The sequence below is a fragment of the Herpailurus yagouaroundi genome, unplaced genomic scaffold, assembly GCF_014898765.1.
Source record: "Herpailurus yagouaroundi ecotype Mexico unplaced genomic scaffold, PumYag 428, whole genome shotgun sequence".
In the NCBI taxonomy this organism is placed as follows: Eukaryota; Metazoa; Chordata; class Mammalia; order Carnivora; family Felidae; genus Herpailurus; species Herpailurus yagouaroundi.
In genome coordinates this window covers 940,091-959,009 of record NW_024412645.1, presented here as the reverse complement: position 1 = coordinate 959,009, position 18,919 = coordinate 940,091, and the positions used below count along the sequence as shown (strand labels likewise).

The window sequence follows — 18,919 nt, the reverse complement described above, 5'->3', positions numbered from 1 at the left end:
ATATCATTGGATCTAAAGATACAATTTATGTTCTAAGATAAATTCTGAGAAAATATATATGTATTAAATTATTTAATGTCTACGAAGACACTACAGATAATATGTTCTTATCATTTTTATTTGTTTTAGAGAAGGTTAAGCAAAATGCTTTACAACTAGTGAAAGAGCCTGGGAAACCCAAAATAGAATTCTAGTGTTTTTAGTATTGAAAGAAGTAGTTGAGTGCAAAAATCAATGAAAGTACATTAAAAAACAACAAATTTAGATAATAAGCAAAGTCTGTCTTTTAGCACATAGTAAATCACCAGAAAATGGCCAAGTTATGTTCAGATGTTGATGCCTGGGATACAAAGTTGTTGAGGAAATGCTGTAAAAATGAGAAATCACAGAGAGAAAAATTTATTTTTTACAGTTGGTCTACTGAGGAATGCAGAGATTTTAAAGCTCGTTATACCAGCTGGGTCAGTCAGACTCCTTGACACAGCTCCAGGCTTGCAGTTCCTTCCTGCTATATTGCTGGGAGCCACTAGAGATCATGATGCATGAGGAAGCCTGTTTAATTTATGATGGTGTTTAAAAGCAATTTTGATTTCACCACTGTAGATATTTATTGAGTGCCAGGAGTAGGAATCAGGAGTTGGGCTCCTTGAAGTGTTCCCTGCTGGTGCTGGTGTTTCCAGTTTGAGGCCTCTGGTCCATATTGTTCTGACCCTGACTGCTCTGAGGTGGGCTTCTTGCGCCATTCATGCATTTTTCTTTCCTGATTGCAGTGGTTGGAGACCAGACCTAACAGACAGGTGTGTCCAGTTTGCAAAGCTGGCATCAGCCGAGATAAGGTCATCCCCCTCTATGGCAGGGGCAGCACTGGGCAGCAGGACCCCAGGTGAGGCCTCTTACACCCACTCCTTACTTTGGACAGGAATTCTCTTCCATTCAGCACCTTCTCGCCCCACCCTTTATTAAGTACTTACCCTCAGTTTTGAGGCACTTAGGATCCAGATGGCAGTCTGTCAGGAAGGGAGGAAGCCCAAGTTGCCACTCACCGGACTGTAATACACTGAGCATCTGCCAGTGGGCAGGCAGTGTGCTAGGCAGCACACAAGGTATTACAATTGTAAGTGTGCAGAGTGCTGTGAAATAGCAGCTTTGGAAGCAGGGTGTCCAGCAGGAGAGTTTGCAAGGAGGGGGTTGCTGCAATAGTGATACATAAAGTATAGAGGGAGGAGGAGACAGGAGGTCTGGAAAGGTTTGCAGAGTTTGAAGTATGTGTGGATCTTCCTACAGACACAAGTTCTGAGAGCTGGTCTCAGTCTGGTGCATGCATACACACACATGTATGCACTCACACACCCCGAAGTTCCCCAGCGGTATCTCTTACCTTCTCTTAACCCACCTCACCCCAGCATACCCTGTACCTAGACATACTGGACCTCTCTTAAAGGAACTTACCCTTTCACATTCATGAGCCTTTGTATTTGTTTTCCCTTTGCCTCTTCTGCCCTCCCTGGGCCTGCTCAACACCCTCCTCCTGAAGTAATTTCTATCTGTCTTTAATGAGCAGGCCTGAAGTTACCCCCTCCTTGAAGTGATCCTTCTTCCCCACATTAGTTGCTCTCATCCATGCTTCCACCCTAGGTAGTTGATACCTCTATTCAAGAAGTCCCTTCTCATGCTGTATTGTGATCGGTGTACCCCCATTTAAACCATAAGCACCTTAAGAGTAGGGTTTGTCACAGGCTTAGTATTGGTCATATCCTGCCTAGTGCCTAATGGGTAGCAAACCCTTAGTCTAGTATTTTGGGGATGAATGATGGTAGGGACTAAACCCAGAAGCAAAAAGCATAGTGCAGAGTACTTACCAAGGAATAATGGGAGGTAAAGCTGAAGTTAACAGGGCTAGATCAGAGAGACCCTGAATCTCAGCTCTGTTTTGGTTTGGATTTGGGATTTTTAGTATCCATGACCCCTATCCTCTGAACCCTACACAGGTTCAGAGAGGGTGTCTGGCTAGCGTTCATAACCAGTCTGAGCCAGGCTCTCTGTGAGAGGAGTAGGCTATAGTGCAATATGGTGAACATCTTATACGTGAATTTTCTCCCTGGCTTTCTATACGGTTGAAAAAACCATTGCAAGTAGAACGAAGGTTAGGATTTGGTTTAATTTGGCATAAGTTCGTATGCTAGGCACAGTGGACCTTACCCTGTTGGTGAAGAGCTCCCACTCCACTCAAGGAACAGCTGTAAACATTTTATAATATTTATTTTACAATGTTTCTGTTTCAGAGAGAAGACCCCTCCCCGTCCTCAAGGACAGAGGCCAGAGCCAGAGAACAGAGGGGTGAGGAACATTCTAGGAGAAGCCTCTAGAAATGAGTTCATGGCTTTAGAAGTTTCCATCTTGGCCCTACACTTTTTCTCCTTGATTATAAAAGTAAAGGAAAAATTGTAAAATACATAAAGGAGAAAGAGAAGAAAAAAATCACTTAAAATCACACCATCCAGAAAAAACTGCTGGAAATATTTTGGTCTATTTTCTATTGTTCTATAAATTTTGTAAATCTCTTTATGTGCATGTATTTATAGATATATTATGTATACATATATTTTATTATTTTTTTACAGTATTTTGCTCCTGTAACTCTTTTTAAAATTTCATTCATTCTGAGTGCCTTCTCTATGCTGGGCATTATTCTAGGCATTGGTGATAGATCAGTGAACATAGCAGAGATAAACTTACGGAGTTTATATCAGAGGGGGAGACTTTTAACGATGTATCTTGAGATTTTACATGTCAGTAATATTTTATTTAAAGGCTGTTTAGTATTTAGTTGTATGAACTTAACATTATTTGATCCTTTGTTGAACATTGAATTGTTTTCTTTTTTTTATTTTAAAAATACTCTGATGAACTTATAGATACATTTTTTAGCAGATTTGTGGTTATTTTACCAGGACAAATTCATAGAAGAATCACTAGCTCAAAAAATTTGCTCATTTAAATCTGATGTTAGTGTTAAAATTTTCAGTTAAAATATTAAATGTTATTTTTTTTAATTTTTAAAAAATGTTTATTTTTGAGAGAGAGAGAGTGCAGCTGAGGAGGGGCAGAAAGAGAGGGATACACAGAATCCGAAGCAGGTTCCAGGCTCTGAGTGTCAGCACAGAGCCTGACCCGGGGCCGAACTCCTAAACGGTGGGATCATGACCTGAGCCTGAAGTCGGATGCTTAACGGACTGAGCCACCCAGGCACCCCTAAAGAAATTTTAAAAGCAAAATACTTATCCATACTACCAGAACCCCAAAAAAGTATATTTTTATTTCTCTAAATTAAAATATTAAAAGAAACATTTTGAGGGAAAATACTTATCTATATCTTGTCCACCTACCAGCATATTGTCCTGAGCATACTTGTGACCATAGTGTTCAGTTTTGTCTGATAATTTGGTCCTCACAAGAGTTTTTCATTTCTCCAAAAGAATTAGGATCATAGGTTGTTGGACATACTGACCTAGCGCTACCCCGTGACTACCATGTAATATCACCTTAACCTTTCCAGGCTCTGTTTCTCAGCAGAACTTTGGCTCCTAACCTCAGGAAGCCAGAGGCCCTGGCCTTAATTACTGTGGTGCACACCTCCAGCATATACAAGCACCCACAGCCACCAGTGATGCTTTTTGTCTACTTTGCCCCAAGAACATATACCCACCAAATGTAAGGACTTAGGGGATTGTATAGATGTTGCTAAAAGGGAGGCCAGAAGGTCAGTCCTCGAGATTGCACTCAATGAAGTGGTAGTTCCTGATTAAACAGTTGCACTTTTCTGGGTAAGGCAGCCTCGGTCCCAGGAGCCCTCAGACTCAACCATGCTGGGTCTGAATAGGAGGCATTTCTATACTGAGGAGATGGAAAACTGGTTGTTTTTCTTCTCTGTAGATTTGTTCTCTTAGTTTATCTGCTGTTAGGTTTTATAGGTAGTGCCACCCAGCAAGAAGTTTGGAGCTGGATGCCAGGCTGCTCGGTATGGGATAAGGAACAGCCACTTTCATAACTTGCAAAAGACTCACAAATGAAGGCCAGTGAGCTCTTTGTGGAGAGCAGTTGACCCAGTAAATTTTCTTATTATTTTTTAATCATTTGTTCTAAGGATCTACCCAGGGATGTGGGGGAGGAGAGAAAATTTTTGTAAGGTGTGCACAATAATTAAGAGCATGGGTTTTCAGATCATATTGACCTAGTTTCCAGTCTAAACTCTACCCCTTTTACAAGCTGTGCAACCTTGGTCAAGGTAAAAAATGGGTTGCTTATTCACAGTGTTGTAATTCTTACTGAATCTTTTTTTTTTTTTTAAAGTTTATTTATTTTTGAGAGAGAGAGAGAGACAGAGCACAAGCAAAGGAGGGGGAAAGGGAGGAAGACACAGAATCCGAAGCAGGCTCCAGGCTCTGAGCTGTCAGCACAGAGCCTGACGTAGGGCTTGAACTCACAAGCCATGAGATCATGACCTGAGCCAAAGTCATATGCTTAACCGACTGAGCCACCTAGGTGCCCCTTTACTGAGTCTTTTCATATGAAAGACGATGTAGTGTAGAACATGTTATGGGGGGAAAGCTGAGGATAATACACCAAACTGGTAACAGTGTTTATTGGAGAGAGCATGGCCTTGAAATGGTGAATGAAGAGACCTCTGACTTTCTATGTCCACTATTCTTCTAATGTATAAGTTTCTTATAACAAGCATATATACTTTTGTAATCAGAAAAAGTATTTTACATTTTTTAAAATTCTTTGTAAAAATATTAAAAGAAAATTTTGAGGGAAAATACTTACCTGTATCTTGTTCACATACCTACATGTTGTCATGTACTTGTGACCATAGTGTTCAGTTTTGTTTGATAACTTGGTCACAAGAGCTTCTCTGTGTTGCTGCACTATCAACATAATGGTCTTTAGAGAGCATGTGTCAAGATTTTGATCATGACCTCCATTGTCTGTTAATTAGGGTTGCACTTTTTTGCTATTACCAATAATGTGTGTGTACGGATTGTTGCCAATTTTGCTATTATAAAGCATGTAGAAAATTTTACTGACTAGTGTGGGATTCTGGGGAAAAAACTGGCGCTCTAAGAACCCTGACTTGCATCAGCAGACTGTTTTACTTTGGACCAGGACCAGGCCTTTCTGGCATTCACAACTCCTTGGCTGGGACTCCTTGAAGGCTAACGGGACCAGGGTTCCTTAGGGGAACCTCAGGGTTCCTCTGCCTTGGGGTCTAGATGGGAGGAAAAGATGTCCCTCCCCCTTTGCAAACAGGTGGCAGAGGATAGGGAGGAAAGGCAGGTGCCACCTGCAGGTGACATGTTTGACAGGTGCAGGAGAAATGTATTTGTTCTTCTGAATTGCACTTCTTCCACACAGGGATTTCAAGGATTTGGATTTGGAGATGGTGGCTTCCAGATGTCTTTTGGAATTGGGGCATTTCCCTTTGGGATATTTGCCACAGCATTTAATATAAATGATGGGCGGCCTCCTCCAGGTAAGACCCTATCTCCTTGGTAATCCTGCTTGGAGGCTCCTTGGAATTCATTAGTATGAAGATTACAGATAATTGTCACTGCTTGGAAGTTTAGGCTTTTCAAAATGTGAACTCTTTCCAGATTACTGGTAGTCATAATGATATTGCACACCCGTCAAATATTAGGCATGTTCAAAATATTTGCCATCACAAACCCAGGGGATCCTCACCACAAGCCTGTGTACACCTGTGGGATGGGTGTGCAGTTAGCTAGCTCCGTTTCACAAATCAGAAAATGCTCAGTATGTTTCCCAAGACATACTATGTGCCTATAAATTGAAAAAGAATAAAATAATGCCTAGTATACCTAGCTGAAGAAAAGCCTCATCCTGTTCACGTATCCCCCACTTTCACCATTTGGGGGCAGGGAAGAGTGAGGCAACCCACCAGGATTCAGAGCCTCTCTATTCTCTGGCATCTCTGTCCAGCTTCCCTCAGGATACACATGGGGCTGGTCCCAAGTCCCATCCCCTTGATAACTCTTTCTAGGTCTGTTACCTGCCACTACCTTTCTCTTTCCAGCCAGCTTAAAGGTACCAGCTGCATTCCATGTAGAACTAGGCAGCAAGATGGGTACCCTGTACTTTATCCCAATCTGACACCAGAGCCAAGATCCTTACCATGGAATCTGCAGAGGTGCTGAAGTTGGTTGAATTCTGCTTGTACTTATTGGAGCCTCATTTGTGATGGACTCAGTGTATTTGCAGAAGGAACCAGTGTGTGGTTCCTGGCCAGAAGCTTATGCTCTTAGGGACAGAAACCTACTCCTGGGTCATCCCAGTTTTCTTTGGCCTTTACCCTGATGCTTGGCATATAGCAGGCAATCAGTAAGTCTTTGTTGACTGCCTGCCTGCATGAATCATCAGAGCACCTGTCTGGGGAATAGTATAGCATCAAGAAATCTTGAAATGCCCTTTGTACCTCCTTCACCTCAAAGGTTTCTCCTTCATTTACATATTTTCTCAAAGGAAGGAGACCCCACAGGGCAGGGTGTACCCTTCCCTGAAGGAGGGACAGGGCCCTGTAGAGGCAGTAAGAACCTGCTTGGCAGCTTCCTTCCCTTCTTGGTCCAGGGCTCAACCTGGGTTTCTCAGTTAAAGAGAGCTCTATAGCCAGACTAGACTGATCCAGAGATCACTTTATCCCTATGCTACAATCACAGTTTTCCTTTATCATGTTTGATATGTTTGCCCATCCTGGATTGGTTTTCATACACTCATTCCCCCAAAGTCTGGACAGGGAGCCCTACATAGCTTTTCTCAAAGCAGGGAGGAGTGGAGGCCCAGTTCTGTCCCTAGTTTGCTGTGTGATGGAAGAGACCAGCCATTTTGCCTTGTCTGGGCCCTAGTTCTATCCTCTAGAAAAGGAAGGCACTCTGTGGGGGGCTAAGACCCCTCCATGCTCAACAGTGCCAGAATCTAGAGACTCTGTGACTCAAGGCAGCATGCAGAGAGGCTGAGAGCATGACTGGGGCTCTGCCACTAACTTGTGAACTTTGTGATCTTGGGCAGGTCACCTCATACCTGTGCTTCAGTTTCTACTTACACAAAATGGGAATAATAATACCCAGCAAGGTGTGTGTACAAAACACTTAGCACACAGAAGAGGCTTAACAGCAGCTTTTCTTTTATTGTTTCCTCTAAGAGCTTCCTGTTTTATGTACATCTGCAGACCAGACTCTCTTAGGATAAATTGGAGACCTTGTCCTCATTGTTATATTATTCCACATATCTTCATAATTCAAGTTTTGTTTTGCCCGATGTTATTTGGGGTTTGGAAATCTTTTTAGTGTGCAGAGTTCTGTTCTAAAGAGATGAAGATTGATGTTCTCAATTCTGGCCCAGACAGGCAGTGCTCACAGCTGCAGTGTTCTGACAGCCTCTCTTCTCCCTCCTTTCTCTCCAGCTGTCCCTGGAACACCCCAGTATGTGGATGAGCAGTTCCTATCACGCCTCTTCCTGTTTGTGGCCCTGGTGATCATGTTCTGGCTGTTGATTGCCTAATGCTGGGTCCCAGCCTATATCCACGGCAGGGCCTCTGGACTGGTGACATGCCACACCCACTCTCGATGTTTGGCTCCCTGGCTAATCCTGACCCCTGGAATCGGTGGGGTCAGTAACACATCAAGGAGTTTTGCTTCTCCATCAGAGCTTTGGGACTCAAGACCTGTTGTCAAGGACTCTGGAGTATGGCCACTGCTGTAAACACCCTGCTGTAACCTCAGTCTTTGGCATTGAGTCGTCTCTCATGAGTTACACCATGAAGTCCTGTTCCAACCAGCTTAGCAGGTCCTGACTCTGCACAGGGAAGAGGCAGGAAAAGAGAAATTGTCAGTACAATTTCACCTGAATTTAATATTACAAAAACAAAGGGATGAACCAAATAGAAACTTTCTTTCATCTCTTTAAATACCCCTTGGTAAGTGGCTTCCAAAATCAGTGGGACTCCCCATATAGTGAGGCTCCAGATCCCAGTGCTGCTGTGTTCTATTTCTTCCTCCTCCTTAGCAGAAATGCAAGAAATTGCTGTCCTCTAAAGATCATAATTGCAGCATCTAAAGCTGGAGTCACTTCATGAATTCACCAGAGAGCCAAAGATCTTTTATTGGCTCTAGGCCATGCTCAGTCTCTGGCTGCAGAGAGTGGCTTGAATGACCTCCTGGTTTCCTGGTGTGTATTATCCCCAGAGACATGTGGTTTCACTCACAGATTTCCCATCCTCTCTCCCCCCAAAAATACGTGCATCTGCGCCTCTCTGCCAGAGGACACACAGCCGAGACTGCTGCTGAAGCCAGGACTACGCATCAGGAAAGACCTGCCATTGGTACTCTGATGGGATTTGGAGCTCTGATGTAGGAACTGAACAAGCAGCCCTTTCCCCAAGCCTACAAAAGCTCCAAGTGCGTCCTCTCAGACCCACCCAACGGGAACTGGGGGCTTTGTCAAGTCAGCGCATGTTGAAGACCATCTTCCCCAGAAGCCAAATTGTCCTTTATGAAGAAGCAGGAGTGGGGAGATCCGCATATGACCCTGATTTGGGTATGGCTTGGTGGATACCCCTGAAAACTCCTTGTATGTGTACTAAAACCAGGGAATCATGCAACTATGGAGCAGGCAACCCTTGATGATTTTTAATGCCAGACAGCAGGGCCTAGAGAGCCTCAGCATGATGACATGGTGTGGTTTTCCCCAGGAAAGTTCCAGGGGAATCATTTTCCCAAGCCCTTGACTTGTTTTTCTAGTTCACAAACTTTTTCCTCAGAATCTGATTGAGGGAGTGGTTCCAGGCAGGAGGACAGTTCACTTGTGGAATGGTTCTCACTCTCCTGGTCAGGCCTTTTCCTAGAAACTCAGCCTCTTCCAGGAGATCCCAGGGGTCGTGGAAGATGGACTTCCTCTGGGGGCCTCTCTGTCACTTTACCAGTCCACATTGCTCCTGGCTCACCCCTAGCCATAGCCAATAAGTGGTAGAAAGCCCCACCTAGTGCTTTTTTCCAGCTGTGGCTCTGCATAGCATGTGGAAACCAAGACCTTGAGGAAGACAGGGGAAGTCCTCCTCTCCTGTCCACAGCCCCCACCCCTTCCCTTCTGTACCTGTCAATGCCAGAGTTCAGTGTTTAATCAGACAAAACGTTAAGTGTTGAAAAGGTGGTTCATTTGCCGAATCCATTTGGTAGGACTAAGCTACCAGCTTTACAGTGTCCCTGATGGATTTTAAACATTCTTGGGATACGCACTCAAGAGTGCTCTTTTTATCACCTCCTGGAAATCCCAAAAGTCAGAGGGACCCCAACCTCTTAGCACAAGTGAATTGGTGAGATCGCTCAGTGCAGTAGCCCCACCTAGTGGTGAGAGAGAGGACTTCAGATAGATGGGCCCAACAGAAATGGGTTTCCAGAAGAAAAGTTAAAAAAGAAAGGGTTGTGGGTAGGAAGACAAATTATTGGGACTCTTTGATGAAGTAGAGTGAGCCCAGGAGAACTCCACCAGCAAAGGCATCCCAGGAACCTGTGAGCCAAGGCAGGTTGGCCATGTACCCTTTGATTTTGAACCTTCTAGGCCCCCCACTCACCCTCTACTGGGAGCTGGGGCAGGAGAGCCAACTTGGGACTGCTGGCTCAGCCCCAACAGGAAACCCCCTTCCCACCACCCCTCTGCAGGCTCACCACCTTGCCCCTCTGCCAAGGCAGTTTTCGTTTCTTTTGTGTGTTTTCTATGTTGGCGTCCAGCCCGCCCCCCCCACCCCCCCACCCCTGCCACCTTTGTGGATTAGGACCAGGTCCCGACCACAGTCAGAAAATGACACCATGTAAAGTGGCACATCTTGACCAGTCACTAATTTTCACTGTTGTGAAAGTGATTTGATTTAGAATTAAACAAATGGTTTTACATTACTGTGAGCTGTGGACTTGTCTGTGTAACTGGTGGGGGGGGGGGGGAGCGTGAATGGGTTGGGGAGTGATCACACTGATTTGGCCTCTGGGAAACACTTCTGCATACGTGGGACTGTCACAATGAGGAGCAGTCTTCAGGCAGCCATCGACAATTAGGGATGACAAGCACAGGCTAGAGGACTGGCTGCATATACAGTCCTACCCAAGATGTAACCTGACAGCCCTAGTCCTGACAAGTGTATGGAATTCCTAAGCTTAAGGCTACCACAATGGAGCTTAGCTTGTGGACAATCAGAACCTTGAGGACAATCACAGGTTATTCACATGCTCTGCAACAGGGCAGATGGGACCCTGGCCAAGCCCTCTACCTGGAGCAGTGGATGTACAGCTCCCTAAGGTTCCTCAGTGGCAGAGTATGAGATGGAAGATAGGTTACAAACCTGGCCTCACCTCAGGCTCCCCCCCCCCCCCCACACACACACACAATAGAGCTACAAGGTCATCCCTCTGAAAAGGTCTCTTTTCTCCCTCTCTTCCACTTTGACCTAAGGCTTTAATCAAGTTGAACAGCACTAAGATATGGTAGGAAATGCAAAGATCAGGGATCTCCAAGAACTCATAAGCCCAGTAAGAGATGGAAAACAAAACATGCACTGAAGTAGAATAGGACAGTAAAGCCTCTACATACCTATGACCCAACCCCAATAACCATCAATTCCTGTCCAATCCTGTTTTGTCCCCACCCTCATACTGCTCCCTTTCTCTTGCCTGGACTATTTTGAAGCAAATCCTAGTCCTATGCCATCTATGAAGTATTTCAAATATGCATCTCAATGATAAGGATTTTCAAAAACAACCAAAATACTATTTTATGTACCTGAAAAAATTAACAATAATTCCTTAATGTCATCATATATCCAATCATTGATCAAATTTTCCTAGTTGTCTCAACTTTTTTGTTCAGTTTGCTTGCATTAAGATCCAAATCAGATCCATATCTTGCTATTGGAGGTCTCCTAAGTCTCTTATTACATCCATAGGTTCCTCTTTTCTTACTTTTACAGTTTACATGTTTTTTTTTAATTTAAGGTTTATTTATCTTTGAAAGCGAGACATAGTGCAAGTGGGGGAGGAGCAGAGAGAGCGGGAGACATAGAATCTGAAGCAGGCTCCAGGCTCTGAGTTGTCAACACAGAGCCCAACACAGGGCTGAAACCCATGAACTGTGAGATCATGACCTGAGCCGAAGTCGGATACTTAACCAACTGAACCACCCAGGCACCCCGCAGTTTATCTGTCATTTATCCTATTGAGTTTCCCACAGCTTCAGTTTTGCTGAAGTTTTGCATCACTGTGGTGTTAATAAGCTCCTCTTACTCTTGTATTTCCTGTAAATTGTTAAATCCAGAAGCTTGACCAGGTTCAGGCTTGGGTATTTAGTAAGACTATGTCATAAATGGTACTATATACCTCTTGTTGCATCATTTCATGAGGCACATGATGCCTGGCAGTCCCTTTTTGTGATGTTAGCAATCCTTACTGATCATTGTCTAAAACAGGACTTTCTGTCATGATGGAGATGTTCTCTATCTGGACTGTCCAACACAGTAACCACTAGGCACATGTGGCTAGCAAGCACATGAAATGTGGCTAGTGGACGGAGGAACTTAATTTTAAGTTCTATTTCATTTTAACTTTAATTTTTTTTTTCAACGTTTATTTATTTTTGGGACAGAGAGAGACAGAGCATGAACGGGGGAGGGGCAGAGAGAGAGGGAGACACAGAATCGGAAACAGGCTCCAGGCTCTGAGCCATCAGCCCAGAGCCCGACGCGGGGCTCAAACTCACGGACCGTGAGATCGTGACCTGGCTGAAGTCGGACGCTTAACCGACTGCGCCACCCAGGCGCCCTATTTCATTTTAACTTACATAGCCACATGTGCTAATGGCTATTGTATCAGTGCAGATTTAGATTAGTTCACAGGGTTTGCAAAATGATATAATTGAAGATAATGTGTTAAGCATTTAGAAACTAGAATAGGTAGAAAGGGGCAACAAAATTACAAAGAACACGGAGGGAAATGGTAGAGTGGTACAAGGGCAGAATGTATTCTGGAAAAACAGTTCTGGAGTGAAGGGAGTAGGAGAAAAGCCTGCAAAGTGAGATGTAGTTCACTCATGAGGGCCTGGTTTAGCCTTTGTTTTGTTGGCAACAGGGAGCTATTGAAGGTTTTTGAGCAGACACATAATTCTGGAGGATTAATCAGTTGCTCTTGGATGGGACTGATTCTAGGAGTGGAGAGACTAGAGGCCAAAGACAGGATCAATTTGATGAAAGTGTAAGTGACAATCAGAAGGTATAGCTGGGAATCAGTAGACCCGTTCCCTCAGGATGGCAGAGTCAGAACCTTCAGGTGTTTTTCAGTGTCCAGGTTCTCATTTCTATAGGTCCAAAGAGTTGATTGTCAGTCAGCAGGATCTGGCCTTAGGGACTGACCAAACTATGGTGGGGTAATCAAAGTGTGAACGGGTGACTTGGGTGCTAGAAACTCACATCTTCTCCCTACCCAGGATTTTCTGTCTTCCAGAAATCCCCCTGGAGTTCACAAGTGATCTTGGAATATTCTTTGGGCCTATACTGGAAAGATATCTTTTGGTTATACATTTCTACAGATTGCTATTTTCTTTCTTTACATTTCAATTTGCATTTCTCAAGAGTTACCTAAACTTCCCTGTAAGGAACTTGGGGGAGTTGGTTATCCCCCTACTCCCTGCTAGTGAACACCATGAGGCTGGAGGTGGGAAAGAAGTGGAAAGAGAGAGGGTAAGGAGGGAGAAAAGACAGACCTGGGTGCCTTGCTGTGGGGCTGAGGGAGAGGGAAGACAAACAGGGGTCTTGGTTCCAAAGCTTCCAGTGCCTGTGTGCCTGGCAAAATACAGCATTACCTCTTTGCATGTGTAGGCTGAATAAAATCCCTGCTCCCTTTTTGCCTACCATGAGGTGGCTTGTCAGAGTCCCCTGGATCCCTGCCACTTTAATTCAACACACAATCCTGTAGTTGCTATAATCAGACCAGAAATTCTTCAGAAACTGTAAAGCCAACCGCTGGAGGGTTCCCAGGAATTACTGTAAGTCAGGCACATCCCCTCCCCCACCCCCTCAGCACTTTCTCTATACTCAGGATTTCAGGAGCCACCTGCCACACCCAGAGGAGAAACATCTGACCTGCTTCCTATTTGGATTACACAGGTCAGGAAGAAAAGAGAATTGTGCCCACCTTTGCTTATTGGAGTGCTGGAGCCAGACAGCAGCAGAGTTGAACTTTGTCTTTAGCGGGGGTGTCATGATCCATTTCCTTGGGCCCCATTCCTGCCTCTTCCTGGTCATTTGAACACTTCCCATGACCTAAATCCAGTCTAAGGAAATGACAGTCGCCAAACACGCATCACAGGAGAATCAGATGGGAAGGACTGCAGGGTCCTGCTGATGCAGCCCACCCTTTGTCACATAGAGGACCCCAATTCCCTCCCAAACCCAGTGAAAGAAAGTGGTTCTCAAGGCCCCTCAGCCAGCTAGCAGCTGCCAGGAACCAGCCTGCTGTTCTGACTCCTTGTCCAGGGCTCTCTCCTCCACAAAGAAGAGCCAGCAGAGCAAATCCAGTCTACAAGTGTGTTCCCTTTAGTCTACGTGGCATTTTTAGAATTTCTGACTGTTACCAACATTTTAAAAAGTGGGAAAATTCACCTAAATACCTGGAGTTTGGGCTTGTCTTGAAAATTTGGAAGATCTGGTGTGCTGCATTTATTTATATACCTGTTTGGCCCCGATAAGAATCTGCCCCTAGAATGCTGGTTGCACCACCTTCACACCATCTTTGACCTAGAGATTATCTACTAAGTGCCAGCTTACTCACAGTGGGGCAGATAAGTGGCTTCTTTGAGCTGGAAGCCTAAGAAAAGTCCACTCTAAATCCCCAAAGTTATTTGTGGAGTAGCTTCTCCATATTCATATTCCTTTTTTTTTTTTTTTTTTTAAGATTTTTATTTTTAAGCAATCTCTACACTCAACACGGAGCTCGAATTTACAACCCCAAGATCAAGAATGGAATGCTCTAATGACTGAGCCAGACAGGCGCCCCTCCATATTCATATTCTTGGTCCTAAACACTCTACTAGAAAGAGCTTTTGCCTGGGAGTTAGGCGACCTGGGGTCCCATCTCACCTCTGCTCCTAGTGAGCTGAGCCATTTTGAGGTAATAGAACTTCTTTCCTCGGGTCCTCAGCTGCCCCCATCTGTAAAATGGGCTGAGGATCTCCTGTTGAGACCTCCCAGGAGTCCCGGGGACTATGCTGACAAACCACCTCACGGCCGCGGACAATCACCCTTACCAGCTCAGGCACTCAACAAAAGGCGTCGCTCTCTCTGGGAGGCACCAGGGCCCCCACAGAGCCGGAGTCGGGGGGCGTGGCCTGGCGTCAGCGGGGCGGGGCGTCGGCGGGCGGGCCCCCGTGCCAGGTGCGGTTTGGTCCTCCCCGGGCGCCGTAGGCGGTGCATCCAGCTTGCGCCGGGGGCCGCGATCCTCCCGCGCCTGAGACGGCTGCGAGAGTTGAGAGGAGTTGCTGTAGTCCCCACCACCTCCTCCCCATTTCCGCGTCCCCGGAACCATGGCCGCGCAGTCGGGTAAGGAAGGGCCGCGCCGTTCTGTTCCGCCGTTATCTTGGAAGCCTGGGCCCAGGACGCCTGAAGGGAGCTGGCAGCCTTGGGAGTTTCGGGCTGAGTGGACCCCCATGGACCCCGGCACTTTAGCAGGAGAACTGGGGAAGTGAGCACAACGCTCCCCGAGGACTCGGAGGTTGTGGGGCTTCGGGAATTGGGGGGCCGAAGACAGAAGGATGCAAGGGATATGCGGGTTGGGCTGCTGAGGGTTGAGGTCCCTCGAGGAAGGGATGCTGGGCTCTGTGAGGGAACCAGCTTTTTTTTGTGAATCTGGCGGCCGCAGGTCCCCAAATGAAAACTTTCTAAGGGGGCGCCTGGGTGGCGCAGTCGGTTAAGCCTCCGACTTTGGGTTTTGGCTCAAGTCATGTTCTCACGGTTGGGAAGTTTGAGCCCCGCATTGAGCTCTGCGCTGACTGTGCCGAGCCTGCTCGGGATTCATATTCTCATATTCTCTCTCTCTCTCTCTCTCTCTCTCTCTCACTCAAAATAAATAAATCAAAACTTAAAAAAAAATAAAATTCTTTCTAAGAAAGCTGGGGCCTGAGTTCTCTTGGAGTGAGGGCTTTGTGGAATATGGAGAGTAAGGAAGGGATTCTCAGGGTTTGGGCCAGTTATATGGGAATGGAGAGTTACCCTGGGTTCTGGGTTTTCTGTGGGAAATGAGGATAGTTGTGACTTCTGACCGGATCCAGGGCGTCTCACGGGTATCTTGGTGCCTGTGATCTTAGGCAGGTCTTAGGGCTCTTTGCAGGAAGCTGGGAGTGTGGGCTCCCTTGGGGTTTAGGACACGGATTAGGGGTTAGGGAGAGAGTGAAGCATTCTTCCTGGGGAAGGTAGGCCACTTCGGGTTCTGGACCCTCCATGGGAGCTGGGTCTTCCCTTGGCCTCTCTGAGACAGGAGAAGAATGTGGCCAAACACCTCTTAGAGCGAAGGGTTGTCCAAAGGTAAAGGGTAGCTTCAGAGTTAGATTAGCTGAGCCTACAGTCCCCTCTCGGTCACCTCACACACTACCCTGCAGCTTCCTGCCCTCCTGGCCTGTCCTCCTTTCTGTTGCCTCTGTTTCCCAGCCACCTGTGTGGGAGGCCCAGCCTCTAGGTCGACCAGGGTCAGCATCCAGAAGCTTTCTAGAGGTGACAGAAGGGAATGGTGGAGGAGGGAGGCTGTCTTGGATATCTGCCCCCATTTCCTGGCTTTCAGCCTGTGGACAGTCACTTCCTCCATCCTGAATACAAGGACCAGGCCACCAGTGGGTCATTTCCTTACCATGGAAGCTTGGGATTTTTCTCTTCATTCTGGATAATAGGCTTCTGGAGAAGACTAGGAGTAAAAATGTTCCTTGTCCCTTTCTCTCTGATTTTTTTTTTTTTAAGCTTCCGGAGTTTTTCAGTTCAAATGATTTCCAGTGACTTTTTTTTCTAACCTCCATGTATGTCAGTTACCTGTCTTGAACCTTGATTCTCAGAAACTTGTAAAAGATCTTAGAGTGCAATAAGTGTTTATTAGATTTCTCTGAGTGAACCAAAAAGCTTTGTAGAGGCATTAAAGTGTCTAGGTGTATTAGTTTAGACATTTGTCCATAAGAATATCTGTGGGATACTTTTGTGCTTATGCAAGCACTGAGTAGTATAATGATGAACAAAATGGATACAGTCCTTGCCTTTGTGGTGGATACAGCCTTAGAGACGGATAGTAAATAATTGAGGTAATAATAGAAATAAATGCTATAATAATTTGAGATAAACAGTGGAAGTAAGTGCTGTAAGAGTACACCAGGGGTGAGGAGAGTGGCAAGAAGACACTTTTCCTTTAAAAAGCAAGTTTATGCTGATCCTTGAGAATAAGTAGAGAGTAAGTCCAGCAAAGAAAGGGCAAAGAACATTCCAGGTGATGGAGCAGCATTAAAAGGTGCCTATGAAGAGCTGTGAGTAGGCCAATATGCCTTTTTTTATGGATGGGGAGACTAAGGCTCAGAAATGACTTGTTCAAGGTTGTACGGCCAAGTAAATGGCGGTGATGAGAATTCATATTTTCCAACTTCAAATTCAGTGCTTTATCCTCTCACAAACACCAGAATTCTTTATTATCACAAACATTAGAATGAGATTATCCTGTGGAGTCAGAAGGAAGTGGGGCTTAAACTTTTCCTTGTTCTGTCCGAACTGTTCCAAGACAACTCAGATTCCTGTGTAACGGGAGAATCAACAACAAAGAAACCAAATATTTACTGAGTACTGTGATGTCTAAGGCGCTGGGCTGGGCCAAGTTTTACCTCTTATAAATTTTAACAGATGCTAGAGCCAGGAGAGACTTGATAATGTTACTCTCCTTGTTTCATGTATGAAGAAACTGAGGCCCAGGGAGAAAAATGGATTTGTCTAGGGTCACTCAACTAATGGTAGAGTCAGGACTAAACTAGGATTTCTCCTCCAGTGCTCTTTCCAATTTTCCAGGCTACTTGAGACATAGCACATAATAAGTCCTTAATAAATATTTGTAGAAATGAATAATATGTGGTTTGTGCCTTTGAGAAATTCACTGTCAGTTGAGAGTAATTAAGAAAAAAATGGGCAAATCAGGACAAATTTTTAGAAGGCCTGTGTGTGATAACATTATGGAATTTAAAAGATTTTGGAGAACTCTATTCATGCATCCATTCCACAAATATATATTGAGTTCATATTACATGCCAGGCACTTCTAGGCCCTGGGGGAAACAACAGGAAACAAAACAGACCAAATCCCTTCCCTAACAGAGTATGTGTATGTGTTTGTTTTTTGTTTTTGTTTTTTTTTAGTATTTATTTATTTTGGGGAGAGCACAAGTGGTAGAGGGGCAGAGAGAGAGGTGGACAGAGGATCTGATGTGGGCTCTGCGCTGACCGGCTGACAGCAGCAAGCCCAATGTGGGGGTCTAAATCACTAATGGAACTGTGAGATCACAACCTGAGCCGAAGTGGGACACTCAACCAACTAAGCCATCAACGTACCCCTCAGAGTGTGTATTCTGATGGAAGTGATAGACAGTATGTAAATATGAGTATCAAACATCAGGGATAAATGCTCTGAAGAGAAATAAAGTAGGATAAAGTCATAGGAACAGTTGGAGGTCAGGGAAGGGTAGCCTCCCTGATTAATGACATCGAAGCAGAGAAATGAAGGAAGGGAGTAAGCCATTTGGGTATCTGAGGGAAGAACATTTAAGGTGTCGGGAATAGAAGGGAATGAGCAAAGGCCCTGAGCCCGGAATGTACTTGGCATGTTTGAACAACAGCAAGGTGTCCAGGGTGGCTACCAGATTTGGTCAGGAGATACTTCTAGGAGGTAAAATTTGAGAAGTCTTTGGTAGATTAAAAGTGGTGGGGGTGAGGGTGCAGTATGATACCCTGGTAGGGAAGAAACTGGAAGTAGGAAGCATAGCTGGGCAAGTTTCAAGGTTCTCACAAGGGATGGTGAATTGATATGGGTGATAGAGGCAAGAATGGAGAAATGGGGCAGTTACAGGAAGTGAAAGATAAAGCTGAGAGGGTAGGTAAAGCCAGACTGTGGAGGGTTTAATGCTAGATTTGTGGAATTTTTCAGACTACAGTAGAGACCATAGGTTTAGAGGCAGAGAACATGATGATGTGTGTATTTTGTGTGTATCAATTTGGCATTGGTGGGCATGATAGATTGGACAAGAGTAAGGAAGGCACCAATCTGGGGGTGATACAGTGGGCCCTGAGGTGAAGTGTTAGTGATAGGAATGGAGAAGAAGGCATTGACCACAGGAATTACCTGCAACCTGGAAGGGCTAGGGTTCAGGGGCATATTAGGAGCGGATGCAGGATCAGTTTGTGTGTATGCAGGATCAGTTTGGCATTTCAGTGAGAGGACCTAGAGCTCTAGCATTCTCTTACAAGCCTATCTTCCTTCTCACTGTTGACTTTGTTTATATAGTAGCAAGAATTAGACTCTTTTACCTATTAATCTATACCCAACAGTAGCTAGAACATGAAACCATTGCCAAGTTCTCTTAGAATATACTTTGATCATCCACCCTGGTGTTCTATGTCAAGTCTTTCTGCCTGTAATTTCCTTTTTCTAGGGAAGAAAATCTAAATATAAAGACATAGACTTTGGAGTTAGCAGACTTGTGGTCTAAACCCAGATCTAATACTTGTTAATTGAGCATTTCAATTTTCTCTTCATAAAATGGGAACAATAATAATCCTTCAATACTAGTCTTCATCTTATAGG

At 45.0% G+C, this 18,919-nt stretch overlaps 2 protein-coding genes and 1 long non-coding RNA gene across 5 annotated transcripts in view; 2 read left to right on the top strand and 1 right to left on the bottom strand.

The window, feature by feature from the left end:
- Positions 1-9,971, top strand: part of RNF185 (ring finger protein 185) — a 38,278-nt gene extending 28,307 nt beyond the window's left edge. For both annotated transcript variants that reach the window (XM_040464060.1, XM_040464059.1), the window contains exons 4-7: positions 771-883; positions 2,283-2,337; positions 5,416-5,533; positions 7,478-9,971. In XM_040464060.1, the coding sequence (XP_040319994.1) occupies positions 771-883; positions 2,283-2,337; positions 5,416-5,533; positions 7,478-7,575 (384 nt within the window). In that variant the 3' untranslated portion in view covers positions 7,576-9,971. The remainder of the gene's footprint in view (positions 1-770; positions 884-2,282; positions 2,338-5,415; positions 5,534-7,477) is intronic.
- LOC121022673 (uncharacterized) lies at positions 7,759-14,302 on the bottom strand. Its single transcript, XR_005787043.1, has 3 exons — positions 14,189-14,302; positions 13,245-13,383; positions 7,759-7,869 (listed from the first exon to the last, which is right to left on the bottom strand). It is a non-coding gene; the product is annotated as an uncharacterized LOC121022673 (long non-coding RNA).
- Positions 14,303-14,510: 208 nt separating this feature from the next.
- The window catches only part of LIMK2 (LIM domain kinase 2), a 59,418-nt gene continuing 55,009 nt past the window's right edge, over positions 14,511-18,919 (top strand). The window contains exon 1 of one of the 2 annotated variants that reach the window (XM_040464052.1): positions 14,511-14,647. Coding sequence is in view for 1 of the 2 variants with exons in the window: in XM_040464047.1 (XP_040319981.1) it covers positions 14,632-14,647 (16 nt within the window). In the remaining variant the exon portion in view is untranslated. The remainder of the gene's footprint in view (positions 14,648-18,919) is intronic. The other variant, XM_040464047.1, reaches the window with a different exon arrangement.